General features: G+C 40.9%; 1 protein-coding gene across 1 annotated transcript in view; it reads left to right on the top strand.

The window, feature by feature from the left end:
- CARMIL1 (capping protein regulator and myosin 1 linker 1) overlaps nt 1-16,863 on the top strand; it is a 192,017-nt gene that overhangs the window by 70,175 nt on the left and 104,979 nt on the right. Inside the window, exons 3-5 of the mRNA XM_033053339.1 lie at nt 8,387-8,437; nt 12,564-12,623; nt 14,828-14,949. Of these exons, the coding sequence (XP_032909230.1) occupies nt 8,387-8,437; nt 12,564-12,623; nt 14,828-14,949 (233 nt within the window). The remainder of the gene's footprint in view (nt 1-8,386; nt 8,438-12,563; nt 12,624-14,827; nt 14,950-16,863) is intronic.

Raw genomic sequence — 16,863 nt, 5'->3', positions numbered from 1 at the left:
TTCCAGTTTTAACTGCTGTGCATAAACACAGAAAGCAGCTGTGTAGGGAGAGGGAAGGTGTATGGACTTTCCTTATGTTGTTTATGGACACCATGGACAGGTAATGGGAGGGTTTTTTCTAAAGTGTCCCAGTACAATCTTTTTGTGATGGAGTGAAGTAGTAAGAGTGTAAAAAATTGTTGCACAGAAAATGCTGGAGCCCAGAGTTTTGAATTATAAGTTGACAGAATGTTTTCAACCCACTTTTTAACTAACTATTTGGGGTCTAGAACATTGTGAAAGGCGAGTACTTGGGGAAGGTATCCTGCTGAGGCACATTGTAACCTGAATTTCAGCACTGAATCTGTGTAATGGGAAGCAAAAAAGTAGGAAAAAAAGTGAAATAAAGGTATATTAACACTAATGTGCTAGTGACCTATTTTTGTATAATGTAGGTACAGAGAACGAAAGCCCGTGATTACCCCTCAGAGATGAGTTAAAAGTGAAGGATGTGGTTGAGCCTGCTCCCCTCCTTTACCTTGGCTGGGATCAACCCTGGCTGTGTCCAGTGCCATGGAGGGGACTTTGAATTGTTAAAACGCAGCTGCTGATTCCTATTTTTATGGCTCAGAGCAGACTTAAATAACATGGTAGGTGGGTCTTCTGGTATTTAGTGTTTTACAACATTATGGTTTTTTGTGGCTGAGAATTGTGTGGTGGTGAGCAGGATGACAAGGAAGCTTTGCAGCCTGCAGGGGATTGTGTTGCCTTCAGTGCTCTGTGTCGGACATCTCTCACAATGCCATGAAACTCTGTTCCATGATTGGTTGCTAGAGCAAGGGAGCCCTGTACATACAGGCTGTAGGTGGCTGCCCCTCCACAAGCAACTCGGTGGTTAATAGCCTAAGATACAAAACTTTTGAATGTAGAATCTGTAAATCAGGACAGTCCCAGTCTGCACCACTGGTGACCACATCCCAAACATCACGATTATAAACCGCACCACTTTGACTAAAATTTTACTCCCACCCCGGAAATGCGACTTACACTCAGGAGCGGCTAATATGTGAAAAATTTTCTGAAATTTCAAACCCCGGTAGTGCCAACCAGGGTACTGAGCCGAGCACCTGCCAGTAAAACCCAGCATTTCGCAATTGTTACAAATTGGTTACTCTGTTGCGCGGCGGGTGGGGACAGCTCAGTGCCGGCAGCATGGGGTGGGAGGGAGGCGGGGCTCCATACTGCCATCCCTGCGGCCCGGGGGAGAAGTGGGGGGCTTCCACCCCCACGTGCCGCCGCAGGAGCAGGCAGGCTCCGCCCCCGCCTGCCACCGCCACCGTGGGTGCTGGTGGGCTCCATCATCCCCTGTCGCCACTGCCACGGGAGCGGGGGTGCTCCATCCCTGCCTGCCACCGCGGGGCAGCGCTGGGCTGGGGCGAGCGGGGCCGGGGCGAGTGAGCCAAGCGGCAGTGCCGAGCTGGGCCACCTGGCCCGTCGGCAGCCCCGTGCCCACACGGCGCGAGCCGACCCAGTAAACTCTGCGATCCTGCTAGTCTGTTACTATTTGGCAACTTTGTTGCACGTAGGTCCTTGCTGCGAACGACAGAGTGGCTTATAATCAAGTGTGGCTTTTGTATGGACAAAGAACGAAATGTTGCCAACACCTGGCAATGCGGCTTATAGTCAGTGCGGCTTGTAATCGTGAAATTACTGTACTTCAGTGCCAGGGCTTGGCAGTTGGAGTATCCATGGGTCCTATTGCTGCCAGAGGTGATGTCTGATCAAAGGTGAGCATGTCTCAGTTTCTTCTGAAATCCCACCTTTACTAAAGTAGCTGGATTGTTTGCTCATTGCAGACAAGGTTATAGCAACTGTTCATGTTTCTTCGTGCTTCACAGGTTATAAAGAAACACAATTTGATTCACGTGTCTTTAATAAGCAGTTCACAGGGCTAGGACACTGCTGGTAGGTGGTAGTGTTGCTAGAGGTGTTGGAATGAATTTAGTTAAGTCTGGAAATTTTGTCTTAATTTGCTGATAAACTTCCAAGCTATGTTGTTTCTTCTCAAACATCAGAATTAGGACCCTTTCACTCTAAACTTCTCTTCCAAGGTTTACCATTTCATCTTTCCTTTTTGTTTTAGGCCAATATTTCAGTGTCCATGCCTTAGTTGTTATTAATTGTAAAACAAGGATACTTTTTTCTTACCTGTCTTCTAGGCAGGATTTGTTTGCCTCTGAAGTAGAAATTGCTCTGCAATGTGAACAACTTTCCAGAAGCTAGATAAACATTTCTGTTAATGGGTCCTCTGACTTGGGCTGAAAGGGAAACGTGTGTGAAGCACTCCGTTGTGCCATCTTGTGGTGTCCCCTGTCTTATTCCTTGCAGTAATGTGAAAGGTGCTTCTCTTCTCTAAACACAACAGATTTATTGGCATCTCTTCTGATATCTGAGCACACATAAAACAAAACAAAACAAAAAACCCAAACTAAAGCAACAAAACCTCCAAAACAACAACAAAAATAAAACCCAGCTAAAAATTGTTCCCCATACCATCCTCTGTCATCCAGAAAACACAGAAATTGGTGACTCAAAGCAGGCTTGAATTGTTAAAGTAGTGTGGTGGCTGTAAGGGTCAGTGGAAAGCTATGATCTGCCCAGCATTCCCGTGGCAGGCAGGCTCATGCTCTGTCCATGGCTCCAGTAAGGGGACCTTGCTGAGGAAGCAGTGATTGACTTGAGGAATGATAACAGAGAAACATGCAGCAGAGCAGCCCTTCATGGGGATGGCTGAGGTAGCTACTTGTGCTGCAGAGCTTGCCCCTGTCTTGGGCAGGAAAGAATTGTACTGATGCAATCAGCAGCTCCCCTTTCTGTGTTCTGGTGTTTGGCTGGCCACACAGGCACCAGCGACTTAGGCGAGCCTGGGAATGTGTTCAACTTGGCTAAGGGTCAACTCAGGGAGAGAAAAACTGTTTTTTGTGTGTGAACTGAAATGCACTAGCCCTTTCCTAATAGTATTTCTTCAGCAGCAAAGGTCTGCTTTAGTATTGGTGTGAAAATAAGGAGACATTTGGAATAGGAGTGAATAAGGTCTGTCATTGGTTTTATCGTAGATGGAGCTTCAAAAGTGTTCAAGACCAAATGATCAGAGTCAAATTCAATGGTGAGGGCTGTGTGGGTGAAGGTGGTGGTGCTGCAAGCCCTCAGATTGGGGCTGAGCTGGGCTTTTTTGCTGATATCAGTGCTTGGTAGAGCAACCCACCATGTGCCAAGCGATGCCACCATTTCAGATGATGCTGCATACATGTTCCTGCTGTCCCTGAGCTAATCAGCCCTCCAAAAAGCCCTCCAGGATGTCAGCTAGCCTCTTTGTGTAGAGAGGCTCAGTGCTTTCAGCAGGAAGTGCCTCTCTCAAACCCAACTCTAATATCTCTAACATGGTGCTGAAAGGGGCCTTTTATCTAATCGAACTGCAGTTGCTTCAGGATGCAGCATTTACAACATCAGGCGTGCAACCCGGGAAGTGAGCGGTCGATCCTATAGGGACTGAGGGAGGCTGGATGCTCTAACATGTATTGATTCATCCATGTTTTAACAAAGCAAAAACTGTATTAGTGCTGCTACTTTACCTCACATTATTGTGTGTGCATTAGATATCGAGTCAGCGGTAGCAATGGAAAGCTTATGGGAGAAATCATAAAGGAAGTAATAGAGGTGGAAACTTTAAAATGATGATGTTTTGGATAATGATGGCAATGAATAATGAGAAAAATGGGGATGGTATAACTATGGTATATACAGAAAGATTACTGTCTTCTGGATTCAAGGCATTCTCAAGATGATGGCTATCATAAGAATGTGATAAGAAATAAGAAAACTTGTTACAAATGCTTATTTCCTCAAGTAAATTGTGGTGGAAGAGACTGAATCAACTTTGAGGCTGACAAAATGGCAGATGCTGGGGGCTAAAGAAGCTATATGGAAGGAATGGTACAGAGAGTACATTTTAAGAAGTAAAATTGCAACAGTTGATCAAAAAAGTACAATGTTGATTGTTGTTTTTAATTTTGGGATTTTTTTTTAAAGTATCTCTGTCAATCAGTTCCCAGCAAGGGAAAAATATTTGGTTAATCATCTTTATTTTGAGATTTATGCAGAAGGAAGTTTCAAAACATCTGTGGTGGTGAGTGGTGGGAGCATCATGCAACTTCCCAGGCCCATGAAATGCTGAGGTGGTTTCATTTTGTTTCATATCTAGCCACAAAGTCCAAATATGCTCACTGTGTTTTCTAGAACTCCTTATTCCTGAGCATTAAAAAAAGGGTAGTGGTGTTTTTCAGAAGATTTTCATTTCCATATGGATTTGAAACTGCTTTCAGTATAGATAAGGCAGCTTTAGTTGCTCCGGTTTGTCTGGCAAAGTAGATGCAATTAGCACAGAGCTGTGTTTCTCTAGTGATCTTCCCAAGAGTGACTGCCAGGTGGGATGGCTGGGTTAACCCAGTGCTGCCCTGTTAATTTAACCTGCAGTGCTAAAGTGGGTAATAAGGCTAGGGTTTGACAATAAATACCAAAGTGCATCTGTATACATGTTACATTGATATGCTTGGGGAAGATCTATGTTATTTACTGGAACATGTTGTGTATTCTGGTAAACAGAAGATGGAACTTGCAGGCCATGAGTCTCTGGAGATAATAATTTGTAGGATATGTTTTTGGTGACTGTTTCTGAATTTTCATGTACATTCTGAGCAGCGTAGGGAGTGTTAAAGAATTTGGAATGATAAAAACATTAAGAAATCATCAACTTGCGTATGTATGTGTGAGTAGGAGTCATTTAAAATTCAAACCATAATCCTATTTTATGCTTAAAAGAAGGCCGAGTAGGAACACAGACCAAAACTGCTGTTAACTAAATATAATTCTCTTTTATTGTCCTTCCCATGGAGTAGCAGCCAGTTTGTGTACTCTGTATAAAAGTTACCTGGATGTGCTTGCTGTCTTCACATGAGTCGCTCACAAACCTTTTGGCTTATGGGTGTGTCAAAGCATGAATTAACTCCTGAGCCTCTTTCTTCACCCTGCATGTGTTTATCTTAGGATGGGATCTTACTGGTGACCAAACAAAACGGTTGAGTAGGAGTGGGGTTGTGACGCATTAAGCTGAACAAGTGAGATCATTTTGTTATCAGATGATAAGGTGGATTATGCACCGTGCCCAACTGACATTCCTGACACGTTGTGAGCCAAGGAGCTCTTTGTTCCAGGTTATCCCTGGAGTTAGGGTGTCTGCTGCTCTGAGTCTCTGCACTTTGACCATGACACTTCTTTGCTCAAGGTGGCAGAACCTTGGTAAAATGCCTGAGGATTCCTTGAGAGTAAGGGTGGCTGCTTCTGCTTTTTAGTTTCTTTGTATGAAGAAATCAGAAAACCCCAGGAAATCTAGAATCTGCCTGTTCATGAAAAACAGCACTCCTGATTGCTTCTGAAAGCCCTAGACAATTGTGCAATCGCACACACAGTCATTATTCTTGTCAGAGGAATGCACAGACACCTGGCTCTTCCTGCACAAAAATAACTTGTTTCTTAAAAGGGGGCTTTAACTAGCAGTGTGAAAACACCTCCAGTGCCTCTGCCTTTGGCACCAGCATCACATTTCTCAAGGGAGGGACAAGAGTCATTCGTGTTTTGGAGTAGAACTAAATGTTCTGTTGCCCTTGCAAGTACTAACAACCATGGAGAATCCAATTGACAAAGACATGGGTGCGCCACATCCTAAGAGCCGTTATTTGTTTATGCACTGCAGCCTTATCAAGGAGAAGGAAGTCATTGAAAACGAACCATTCATGTTTCACAGCTCATCCAGAAAGTCTTGGGTTGAATTGGGGTACAGGCTACCCTGTTGCTAAACATGGGCAAAAACATTTTAAATGCAGATGTCACAGTAAAATTTTGAAAATATTAGAAAGAAACAATCAGAAAGCAGCAAACTAAAGTGGATCCTTTCAAGGGTCATGATGTGTACTTGAAGTTTTTAACAGCTAAAATAAATGGCAAGCCTCTTCTTAGCCCATTTTGCCATTGTAAAAAAAGTTTTAAAAAAATAATAAATCTTGTCCTGCTGTTGTCAAGATGGGCCATTAATTTTGCAGTAATAATTAACCTTCTCTTCAACTGATTTTATGTAAAAATCAAACTCTTACTTGTTTGTGAGAGTCTTAGCTGTGAAAACTGTAGAAATTTGTGTTACTGGATTAGAAACTTCAAGGTCTTTTTTCTTTTTTGTACCATCTAATTGCTCAAGAGTAGCCCTTTACCTGCTGAGTGGGGACTATCATTATACAGCAGGCCTTTTGTTTGTGCATAAATGCATCTTAAGGTAAGTGGGTTTTTCAGCTCTGTTGGATTTAGAAAAATCACTTTGGGATTATTGGTATGTCTGTCACAAGAATATACACTGCCATGGGCTCTACTGGAACATTGTTTTCCAACATAATTTTGTTAGGACCTCCTGTTTACCTGGTTTACATTTAACTTTGTTGTTTGGACTGCTCATGTGTGATGTAGTCATGTTAAATCGACCCTTTCTAGGCTTATAAAGTAGCTTGAACCCATATATGCAAGCAAATATTTTATAGAAAGACTGTGACATGATTCTCCTGTAAAGAACTGTCCCACTGTGGTGTGACATACACAGGGCACTCATATCTCTCATGCTGTTGGCCATTACCTAGAAGGTAAAGATGGAAAGCAGTTTTTCAGAAAGCTTCCTTTCCCCTGACTGTCTCACTTGGGCATTTGAGAAACTACTCTGCCTGTGACACTGGAGAGGTTTTTTTGATGATGCCAGTGCAAAGAGGATGCCTGATCACCTACCCCTCTTCAGACATGGGCAGTTTGTGCATGGGCTCAAAAGTCAGAGTGACACTCCTACTGATAGGGAAGTAATTTTGTGAGCATGGGTGTGATGTTACCCAGGGGGTCCTGGAGAGTGGTGTGCACCTACTGTGTGTGGCTGCCCTGAGGAGGGAAAAGATCAAGGTTTTATTACTGCTGCTAGGCTGGGGAAACTGTGAGTGAGCAGAGGAAAAAGCCCTTGGGTAGGCCCTTCCCTTCTCTCCGTGCTGGGCTGTGGAAGGATGCTTGGACTAGGTGTAGCTGGGAGGGGAGCACGAGAGGCTGTCTGTCTCTCCCTATGCATGGGCAAGGAAATGAAGCAGCTTTGTGTGACAGGGCCAGCCTGTCATAAGGGGGCCTCACTGAAGGGCTGAGCCTTACAGGAGGCACGGGTTGTTCTGCAGCACTTTAGCTCTACACCAGAGCACTGGGTCTAACCATGTCAACCCTGAAACAATCCGCAAGCATCCAGCACTGGTACAGCGCTGGTGCTCTTAGGATTTAGCAAGATGATATTCAGCTGAGGAGCTGAAGCTGAAATCCAGTCCCTGAAGTGTTCAAACCGTGTTCAGAGTTGGGTGCTGGGTGCATTCTCAGCCTGTTTCTTCCTCTCCAAGTGAGGAACATGTTTTGTGTCAACCTGATCACTTGATCGTGGATGCCGAGTAGGGCTGAGTTCAGGAGGTTCTAGCTGTGTGAAAAGCTCTGCACGTGCTCTGGGATTTTGATGCAGGTGCTTGAGTAGAGTTTCTTTCCATCTTTTTTTTCTCTTTTTAATCTGGAAAAAGATGCAGCCAACAGCAGATAATTCCGTGGGTAGATCAACAAACACTACTGTAGTTTTGCAAGATGAGTCATTCCTTTTGCAAGGCATAAAATCTGTGAGTGGGATGTGCTGCTGGAGATTGGAGTGATACAATGTAGAATCATTACATTTTGATTAGCAGTAGCTTCCAAAATATTGGTTTTGTTGTGCTTTCTCCCCAGAGTCACTGGTCTCACTAGTCTAATTTTAAATTGCCTTTGCTGGAGAAGCAATTCAGGTGCAATGAATGAGAAATCTTTGTATTCTTATTCTAGAAGTGCCCCAATGTGTCCAAAACTCCCGTTTGCTTACAGTGGCTTATATTGCTAATAATATAATGATAATAGTGTATATTTTTTTTACATTTAAATACATCCTATATTCCTGGCAGGACTTCTCATCCTTACTTCTTTTTAAAATGTCACTAAGATTTCTGTTTTATCATCTTGAGAGATGGGTTAAATAGATTTCTTCAGTTCACTGCTGTGCTAACTAGCTTACAGCTGATCAGATTGCAGCAGTCTCTTCAGTGTGTTCTGCTGGATCTGTTCCCAGTTTTGCTTCCTTCAGTGTTTGACAGCAGAGGGAACCTACACTAACTCTGCTAGAGGCTTTTTCCCTCTGGTTTCAGGATTTTCCTGGAAAGGAATCTTTTATAATATTGTTTCTTACAAATTCTGTTCTTTTTTATTTTTTCCATAGGTGTTGGCATCATGTCGGGCATTCCTTTTAACATCTCGAATTCCCACCAAGGTAAAATCACTGTGTTTCTATAAATACTCTGGGGTAACAGATGAAGGTTACATAAACTGAGTAGCAAAAATTTAGCATATTTTAGTTATACTTGTACATCTGTTAAAAAAAAAAGATAATTGAGGAGTGGTGTGTTGCATGGTCTTGAGTTAGAATGATGCTTCTATTAGCATATGCCTTAAATAAATTTTTCAGTACATATATATGTATATGCACCCACACACACTTTTTCAGAGGAATTTTAACTTCTAGAAACGCAGTTGGCTGAAGAGTTGTGTTGTAAACTCCAACTTGAAGAACTGTGAGAGGAGCCTGATGAATTTTATGGAAGGACAGTTTATGTGCAAACAAGCTGATGGCATTGTTCCCTCTAGTGTTTGTAGTGTCAAATAGGATTATATTTGATTTGGAGGCAGAAATGGTTGGGTTTTATTAAATTCTGCTGTTTTCTAATGATTTTTGCTGTTCATTTTGAAAAGCAGTTTGGCAACTTGCCTCGCCAGTGCCGGTGAATTATTTTTTCTGTGCCTGTGACAATTTGTAATGAATGTTGTAGAAGAGAAAAATGTTTTCCACATGAATAAAAATGACTGATGTGGAAGAACGTCTCTTGTCCAGCTTGGAATCAATGAATGGGAATTTGGCACATGTCCCATTTTGTTGTATTTGATGTGTGTGTTTAAGTGTGTATATATATATATCTGTATATATACTTTATAGAAATACCAGAATCCGTAAATGGAACTATTGCTGCCAAGTTTTCAGTTATGTTCAGTGGTAAATGTGACCATCCAGCTATAATTTGAAGAGGCTGACTGACAGGTAGGATGAACTGCAGCTTGAATTTCTGCTGATATTTATTTTCCTCAGTGGATCACCCTGTCCCTGCATCATGGATGTCTCCAGTTGGTTGTCTTGGTTTGCAATTTTCGACCAGGGCTTTTTAAGACAGGATTTGGTGACTGTTTGCTTGGAAAGATAGATCCAGTTCATGAACAGCTCAGACATCAGTGCAATGGCAATGTGATAGGTAGTAATTGTGACCTTTTTAAAAAATAGCAAAGCCATTATAAGTCATCCAAAAGCTCTTGGAGGCTGAGGCTTGGTGTACTAAGTGATAACTCATGTATGTTTAGTTGGGTGTTTCAGACAATTCTCAGAAGTCATTCAATTGATTTGCATAGTAGAAAAATGGTTTTGTTTTTAGTATAATCTAAAATGTGTATTTTATACTAGTAGAAATGTAATTTTGGTGATAGCCAGTAGAAGGAAGATGATGAGAAGCTGTGCTTATGATTTATGTAAAAATTAAACTTTTTATGTCTGAAAAATTATTAGGATAGTTGAAAATGCATTTCTAGCAGGGTTAGTGAAACTTAGTAAATTTTCTAATGTCTATAGTGTTTTCAGTAGCTGCTCAGAAGGTTTCTGAGCCCAAGAACTTCCATATAACTCTCAGGCAGTAACTCCTGCAAAGACAGCTGAGCACATTCAGCAATGACACATGATTTCTCTGGGGACCTCTAACAAAATTGAGTGTGCCTAGAGATGGCCATTTCTGAGTAACTGTTACTGCTGCATTCAATTCCAAGCTTTACCTTTGCTTAAACAATGCTGTTGAGATGTATTTACTAAACAAGGATCAAAGTTAGTAAGAATTAATGTTGTTAGCTACAGTACCAACTCACACTGTTGTCCTTAGAGCAAAGATATTACAGTGGCCACCTCTAACTTCACACTCTGGTCCAGTAAGTTAATTCTCTCTAATTAAGATGGACTGAATGGGAAGGAAGGACAGTCCTTAAAGCCTCCTAATTCTTGCTGCAGTCTATATAAAATGTAATTGCAACATCAGTAAATGTTTGTGTCATCCAGCCCACAAATAAGCATATAAAATATTTGTCGGAATGTAATTCAGATTTGTGAATGTATTTCTAGTGCAACTTATATTAAGTTTTGGTTGAAAAACTTGAAAACTATGAAAATTAACTGGGTAAGTGAAAGGCTCCTAAATAAGAGGCATGCATAGCTTTTTACGAGGATTTAAAGAACATATAATTTTGGGTAATAAATGAGATTATGCCTTTTAAAACCTTGTAAAAATTATTTCTTAGTTTGAGATAGATGATTTTTAGAGTGTGTTTTGCATTTTTACTGCAAAGGAAGGACTATAAATTCATATTTTTTAACTAGATAAATGAACCAAAGATCAACTGTAGAGATAGTGCCATGTTTCCTGATATTTGTTAATTCTAGGCAAAGGGATTTGCAGACTAAATTATTGAGTCTGGATCTGTGTCCACTTTTCAAATATTTTTGATGTGTATACGTATATGTATATAGGTGTTTGCACATACTTGATGGTAAATAATTTCCAAAATATGAAGGATTTCAATCACAGAAACTCCCTCCCTACAATGTCATTGTGATTTTGGTAAAGATATATTTAATTAGTACTGGGAAAAAAGACAACTTTTCTCTTTTGTATGTGTAGTCCTGCTTAACCCAGTAGCCAAGAATAGCTACTATAGATTTTTTTGATGGGTTTGTTTTTTCCCTTTTTTGTTTTTCTTTCTGCCCTAAGTCAACTGCACAGGGCCATATCATCACAAAAGATTGCCAACCCTAGCTTAGAAGTAAAGCCCTGAGGAGAAATGGATGCCTTGCACTTGGGAAAATGCAAGGTTTTGGTGTGAGCCCTGAGAAGAGGCTTGTGCTGGTTCTGCCTCTCCTACTTCAGTTCCCTCTGCTCACTGCCTTTGTGACCAGATGTGATGGCACCCCTGAAAATGCCTGTTTGCTGTTGATGCTACCCCTGCAGCAGGATGTGTGAAATGAAGCGCTCAAAGTCCCCAAAAACTTCAGAGTAAAAGTTTGTTCACTAAGAAAGGCTTTTGGCAGGTGAACTTTGCACACAAGTGGGAGGGGTGCATAAATCTTCTGATGCTGCCAAAGCATGAGGGCAACTGGAGGGATGAGGATTCAGAAAATAGGCAACAAAGAACATAGAGACAGTAATAACAAAAGTTTTCTGGAAAGCATTTTGATGATTGGAACCTGGTGTCTCTGTTCCTGACTTTCCAATGTGCTGTTCCAGCCTTTACAAGGAGGGAGTCTTGTTAGCTGTGTCTGGGTTCTGAGCACCCCAGTCGTCATTCAGGGTTGACTTTTTCACAAATGCAGGAATAGAATAGTGTGGTGCTTGCCAGTTAGTCTGGGAGCACCCTGACTGTGAGCCTAGGATAAGATAAAGTACAGGAAACTTCGTGTAGTTCAGACAGAGTGCTCAATTGCAATGGTTTCAATGATAACTAAAAGGAAACAAGCTATTGTCTTTACAATAGTTACAATTCAGTGCAAGAGGTTTGTTTCTTTCTGTATATCTTGGCTGTCAAGATGATTGTCTACATAATTGTGAATTCAGATCTTAGCACACTCCCTGTAGCTCTGGATTTGTCCTTGGAGAAGAATTCCTTGCTGCCTTCTAAGCTTCCATTTGGATTCAGTATGTTCTTCCCTGCCTAGTCTGACCAAAATAAATCCAAATAAACCACTCAGACAAAGCTTATGTATCACTTCCTCTCAGACTTTTAGACAAGCTAAAGCTTGTACACACTATATAGATATCTGTATTATTTATTTATTTATTTATTTATTTTAATATATATAGTGTGTACATGTCCCTTCAGCTTCTTTGCAGTAAAATTTTTCACATCTGTGATCAATGTAACCTAATGAAAGGGTAATTGCTAAGCTGTAAGGATTGTAATAAATGATTGATCAGTCATAAGTGTACACATCAGTAGGGTATTGTATTAATGATGCTTTTTATAGTAAAACTTTTCCATAAAATTGATTATAAGCTTATATGCTTATAGGTTGCATTAAAATGTCCAGTGTGGTATTTCTGTAACCTCTAATAACCATTTAAACCCCAAGCAAATGTAAATACTTTTTTAATGAAAAATGTGTTCAGGTATTAACAAATATTTAGTGTCAATTACAGAAACTTATATCAAATATCAGTAGCCTGCTCAAGGTTTTCTTAACCTCATTGAGAAGTGTAAGTGCTCTTTAAAATAAGATGATGTTTGCACTAATGTGGTGTTTTCTTTTCTAACTACAGTTAGAACTAACTTTCAGCTACTTGGAAATCCAAGGAGTAACTTCCAGTAAACCAGGTCAGGTGAGTGTATTTTAGATAAAAGATACTGCTTAATCTGTTCCAGTCGAGGAGGTAATGCTCTAACATGCAGGTGTCCCCTTCCACTGAGAACACTGTGCATTTGTATTCTTGTATTCATGCTGGTCTAAAGTCTTAAAAATAACAATAAGAATTTAAAGAATCAGTTTTAGGAATGTTTTGTGCGCTTGGAATAACGATAAGAAATAGATTGGTACAAGTATGGTACAAGTTTCCATTTGTATCATAAGTGGACCTTTTTCTCAGAGCTGATAAAGCAATGGTGGCTGGTTTGCAGTCATCACCACTCAAGCTGCTGTGGCTTCTGTGGGGAAATATCTTTATGGGGAAGCCAAAAGCTACTGCCTACATTGCAGGCAGAAATGCTTTGCTTTCAACTATTCTTCATGCCTTTACTGTGTACAACACAAAATGTATTTGACAGCAAGTTACGTGCCCAAAAAAATAAATGTCAAAGAGAAGGTGCTGAAAAGAAGAATGCCATTAGAGCATTTTTAATTCATAAGATGAGCATGTTGACAAGATTTGACAGTTCAATTGTATCAAAGTCTTCATGTGTTTCATGTGTGTTTGGCTTTTAAAGAGCTTTTTAAGAATAGGAGTGCCTGAGATACTTTGAACTCTGAAAAGCTCTCATTGTATTAACATGTCATTTTTTTAACCTGTCTTTTGAAGCTTTCCTTAAAGGAGGGGGAAAAAAGGTCCAGATGTTTTAATGGGGAGACATTTACTGAATTCTAAGTTTTTGTGGCTTTTTTTTTTCTTGAAGGTACTAAAATGCCAGGTAACTACTTCTGATTATTCCTGGAGGCATAGACGATCGCTTTGGTAGCAGCAGTTACAAGAGATTTTCAGCAGCCTCAATGAGCATACACTTTCCCTAAAATATTTCCTAAGGTTTTTCAAGTTTACATTCATTTGTGTTTTAATTGTGTGAGGCTTACAACTGCAGAGAGAGAATCCTAGATTATTTCTTGTGGAGCAAATGGTTTTGCTGCAGTTTTCCTGCAAACCGCATATTATAGCTGTGATATCAGAAGGGTGTAGTTTTGTGCTAGGCATCTTGCAGAGAGCCACGAAGAGCCTCCTACTCTAAGATAAGTGAACAAATGGGCAGATTAATATAAGGAAATGTTGTGCTAATATTGGTGATGATGAAAAACTGTGATAAGTTGCCCACTCATTCGTCATCAGGGAGTGGTGGCAACAGGCTCAGAAAGGAATTGATGGTAAAAGATGTGAATGGTCTGTGTGCTTTAGAGGTAATACAGCCTCTTCTAGGATTATCATGGTGGTGACCCTAGACATGAATTTGGGACCAAGAGAGCCCGGAAACCAGCTTCAATAAGAAGCAATCCCCTGTATCATACTGCATGGAGTGCCCTCTCCTGCTGTCCGTCTTCACTTATTTATTCCTAATGTTGCCTTCTCACTGTGCCTGCACAGCTTCTCATCTGAAAGAGATGATGACTTGGGCTGTGCTAACTATTCACACTGGAGCCAGCAGAAGCGTCACACTGCTTCCTGTGATGCAGCTGAAATCAGCAGCAGAGCTGATGTGTCACTCATACCCTAATCTGATTTGGTTCTGAACGCTCAGTATCTAAGAGAGGCGCATTGCAAAAGGCTTTATTTATCCCCCTCTCCTAAACACGTATCCCCCAGACAGCAGGACAGTCATGCTGGCTGAGTTATTGCTTCATCTGCACTGAGACAGCACAGCACCACAGCATTTTCTTAAGCAGCACGGAACAAAGCATTAGAGCTTTTCCAGAGGATCACAACCATTAAAGACTTTTACTTTTTGCCGGAGGAAACAGGCACCCTGCTCATTCAATAGTTTCCTGTCAGGCTGTGCTTGCTTCTCCTGGTGTTCTGGGACATGTTTCAAAAGAGGACAATGCTGTGAAAAGTTCTTGGTTTTCAAAGTGTCAGCTGAGGTCAAGATCCTTTGAAAATTGTATTCCCGTGGGAAGCAGGGCAAAGGAAAAACAAGGTTTGAGTACGAGGGTCTTGTACATTCAAGAACAATTTTCAGAAGCTTTACCTGGAGCATTGCTGTGTCATGACTTAAAGAAAAACAGATTCCTACGAGCATTCAGCTGGCATTCAAAATGCTTTTCTGTTTAATTCATCAACATGAATTATATGATACCCTTCTCAGCCTCTTGCACTTTTATTTGTAGTTGATTATGGAAACTGAGAAATGCAGCATCTCCATGAAGATGGCATCCTCAGAGGATGTGAACGAAGTGCTGGCACACATCGGGACCTGCCTCAGGAAGATATTCCCTGGACTCTCACCAGTGTAAGTATCCTTTAGGACACCTCTACTGGGAACAGATTGTATGGAAATGGTGACAAGCCACCCCTTTTTGTCTGCTGGTCTTCCCACTCTGATCCCCGAAATGCACTGAGGATACAAGAATCATATCCACAAGCACAAAGCTTTTGTCCAGGTGTGTGGGAGAACCAGGAGACAGTGTAGAGCATAGGTAGACTGTGTGATCCTGTAGGGTCATTAAAGCCTTAGGTTTGAAGGGGAGATGCAGTTATTTGAGGTCTTAAGTTTTTATTTTACCTTGTTGCCTCTAGAGCCTCAGGTATAGCTTGGGTTCTGTCTTTTTTGTTGTAACTGGCTCCCTTTTCTGTTTTATTTTTTTACCACCAGAAGTAAAATCTGAGTTGGGAGAGGAGGGACTTCAGTGTTTGTAAAACAATGCTCATGATTGTGAGCCTTGTTCTTCAAAACTGAGCCCTGGGCAGTCTTGTCATATACTTTCCATGGTTTAACTTACTCCTTGAATTATTTGTCTCCTTTTCTGGCTTTTCGTTGCTTTATTTGTGGCTTTGGTTTTCTCTCTTATCTGTGTCTCTGGATTCTATCATCTTGCAACCATTCTCAGTAGTTTCTCCATTTTCTCATGCAGCTCTACTATATTCTTTTCAGCTCCTGTTTTTCAGCATTATTAACAAAAATGGGCTGTGGAAACGAGTTTTCCCAGACATGTTGATTTTTATAAGCGAACTTTAGTAACAGACACCATGTGCACAGATGTTAATGGTTAGGCTAAACTTACATGTTTTATTTTGGGTGCATGTCTTTATTATTCACCTTTCCTGTAGGTGGAGTAGGAAACAAGTTCATACACTTTGGTTGGCAGTTCCTTTTTCTTGTTTTCGTGGTTTGTTTTTTTTTTTTCAACTTCCAATTTTCCTCTGAGGCAGTGTTGCTAACTGCCTTAGTGGAGATTGAGTTCTCCTTTCAAAGAACATGAATACAACTGAATATTTGTGAACTATATAGAGGGTTGCTCTAAAACCTCAACAATAGTGTGAGAAATGCAGACAAAAAGAATAAAAGGTTGCAAGACTGTTTGTTTCTCTAGTTGTTTATGAAGGCCTTGAGCTCTCTATATGTTTTCTGTGGGCTTTCTTAGGAACCATTGCTGGGCCAGTTTGGGTAGCTGCATGGAGTGCTTTCTTCCCAGAAAAGAAACCAAATTTCTTGCTCTCCCCTCAGATGGCAGAGTTTTCCAAAATGAAGGCATTGGAGTTGTGTAGAGGTTAGAGGACCAGGTCAGGCAAGAAAGGGGGGAAGCAGTTTCTACAGTTATTATTGCTTGTTGATTCTCTGGTACTCCACTCCCACACCCTTAGACCCCTCATAAACTCTGTGGTTTATGAGGAAGTCTTGCTGTTCAAAAAAGCAGATAATTTTATTTAAAGGCAAGAAGAGGTATATTGTATTTCTTGTCTGTCTAGGGAAGGAAACCTCTACCAAACGATTGGAGCTGGATATCAAGAGTGCAGCCTAGAGGCCACATGGAACTGCTCAACTCTTTGCACCATGGTGCTATTTCTGCATAAAAGCAGTGTAAATATAGCAGTGGTTTCAGGGTAACCATTAATACCATGTCTCTTCCCTGTTTTGGGCATCCTGGTGTCAGATGAGGGCCACAAATCTCTTTAGATGGAGTGATCCTGTACAACGAAAGGGTTTAGCTGCTCCAGTAGTCACAGGGTTAATCAAAAGAAAGAAAGAAAGAATGAATAAATGTTACTCCTGTTGTGCTGCATAATGATGTGTGTGCCTTTTAGTAGGAAAGTGAGTTATATTAAAAATGGTAGTACTTCCTATACACTCACTTAAAAATGCTCATAAAATAAAAAAGCTTTATGTGTTTAAAAATACTTTCAAAGCCATGAATGATGTTTTTCC

This window comes from Catharus ustulatus, chromosome 1 (genome assembly GCF_009819885.2).
Source record: "Catharus ustulatus isolate bCatUst1 chromosome 1, bCatUst1.pri.v2, whole genome shotgun sequence".
NCBI lineage: Eukaryota > Metazoa > Chordata > Aves > Passeriformes > Turdidae > Catharus > Catharus ustulatus.
The sequence above is the reverse complement of the archived record's forward strand: the minus strand, read 5'-3'. Positions and strand labels throughout refer to the sequence as shown.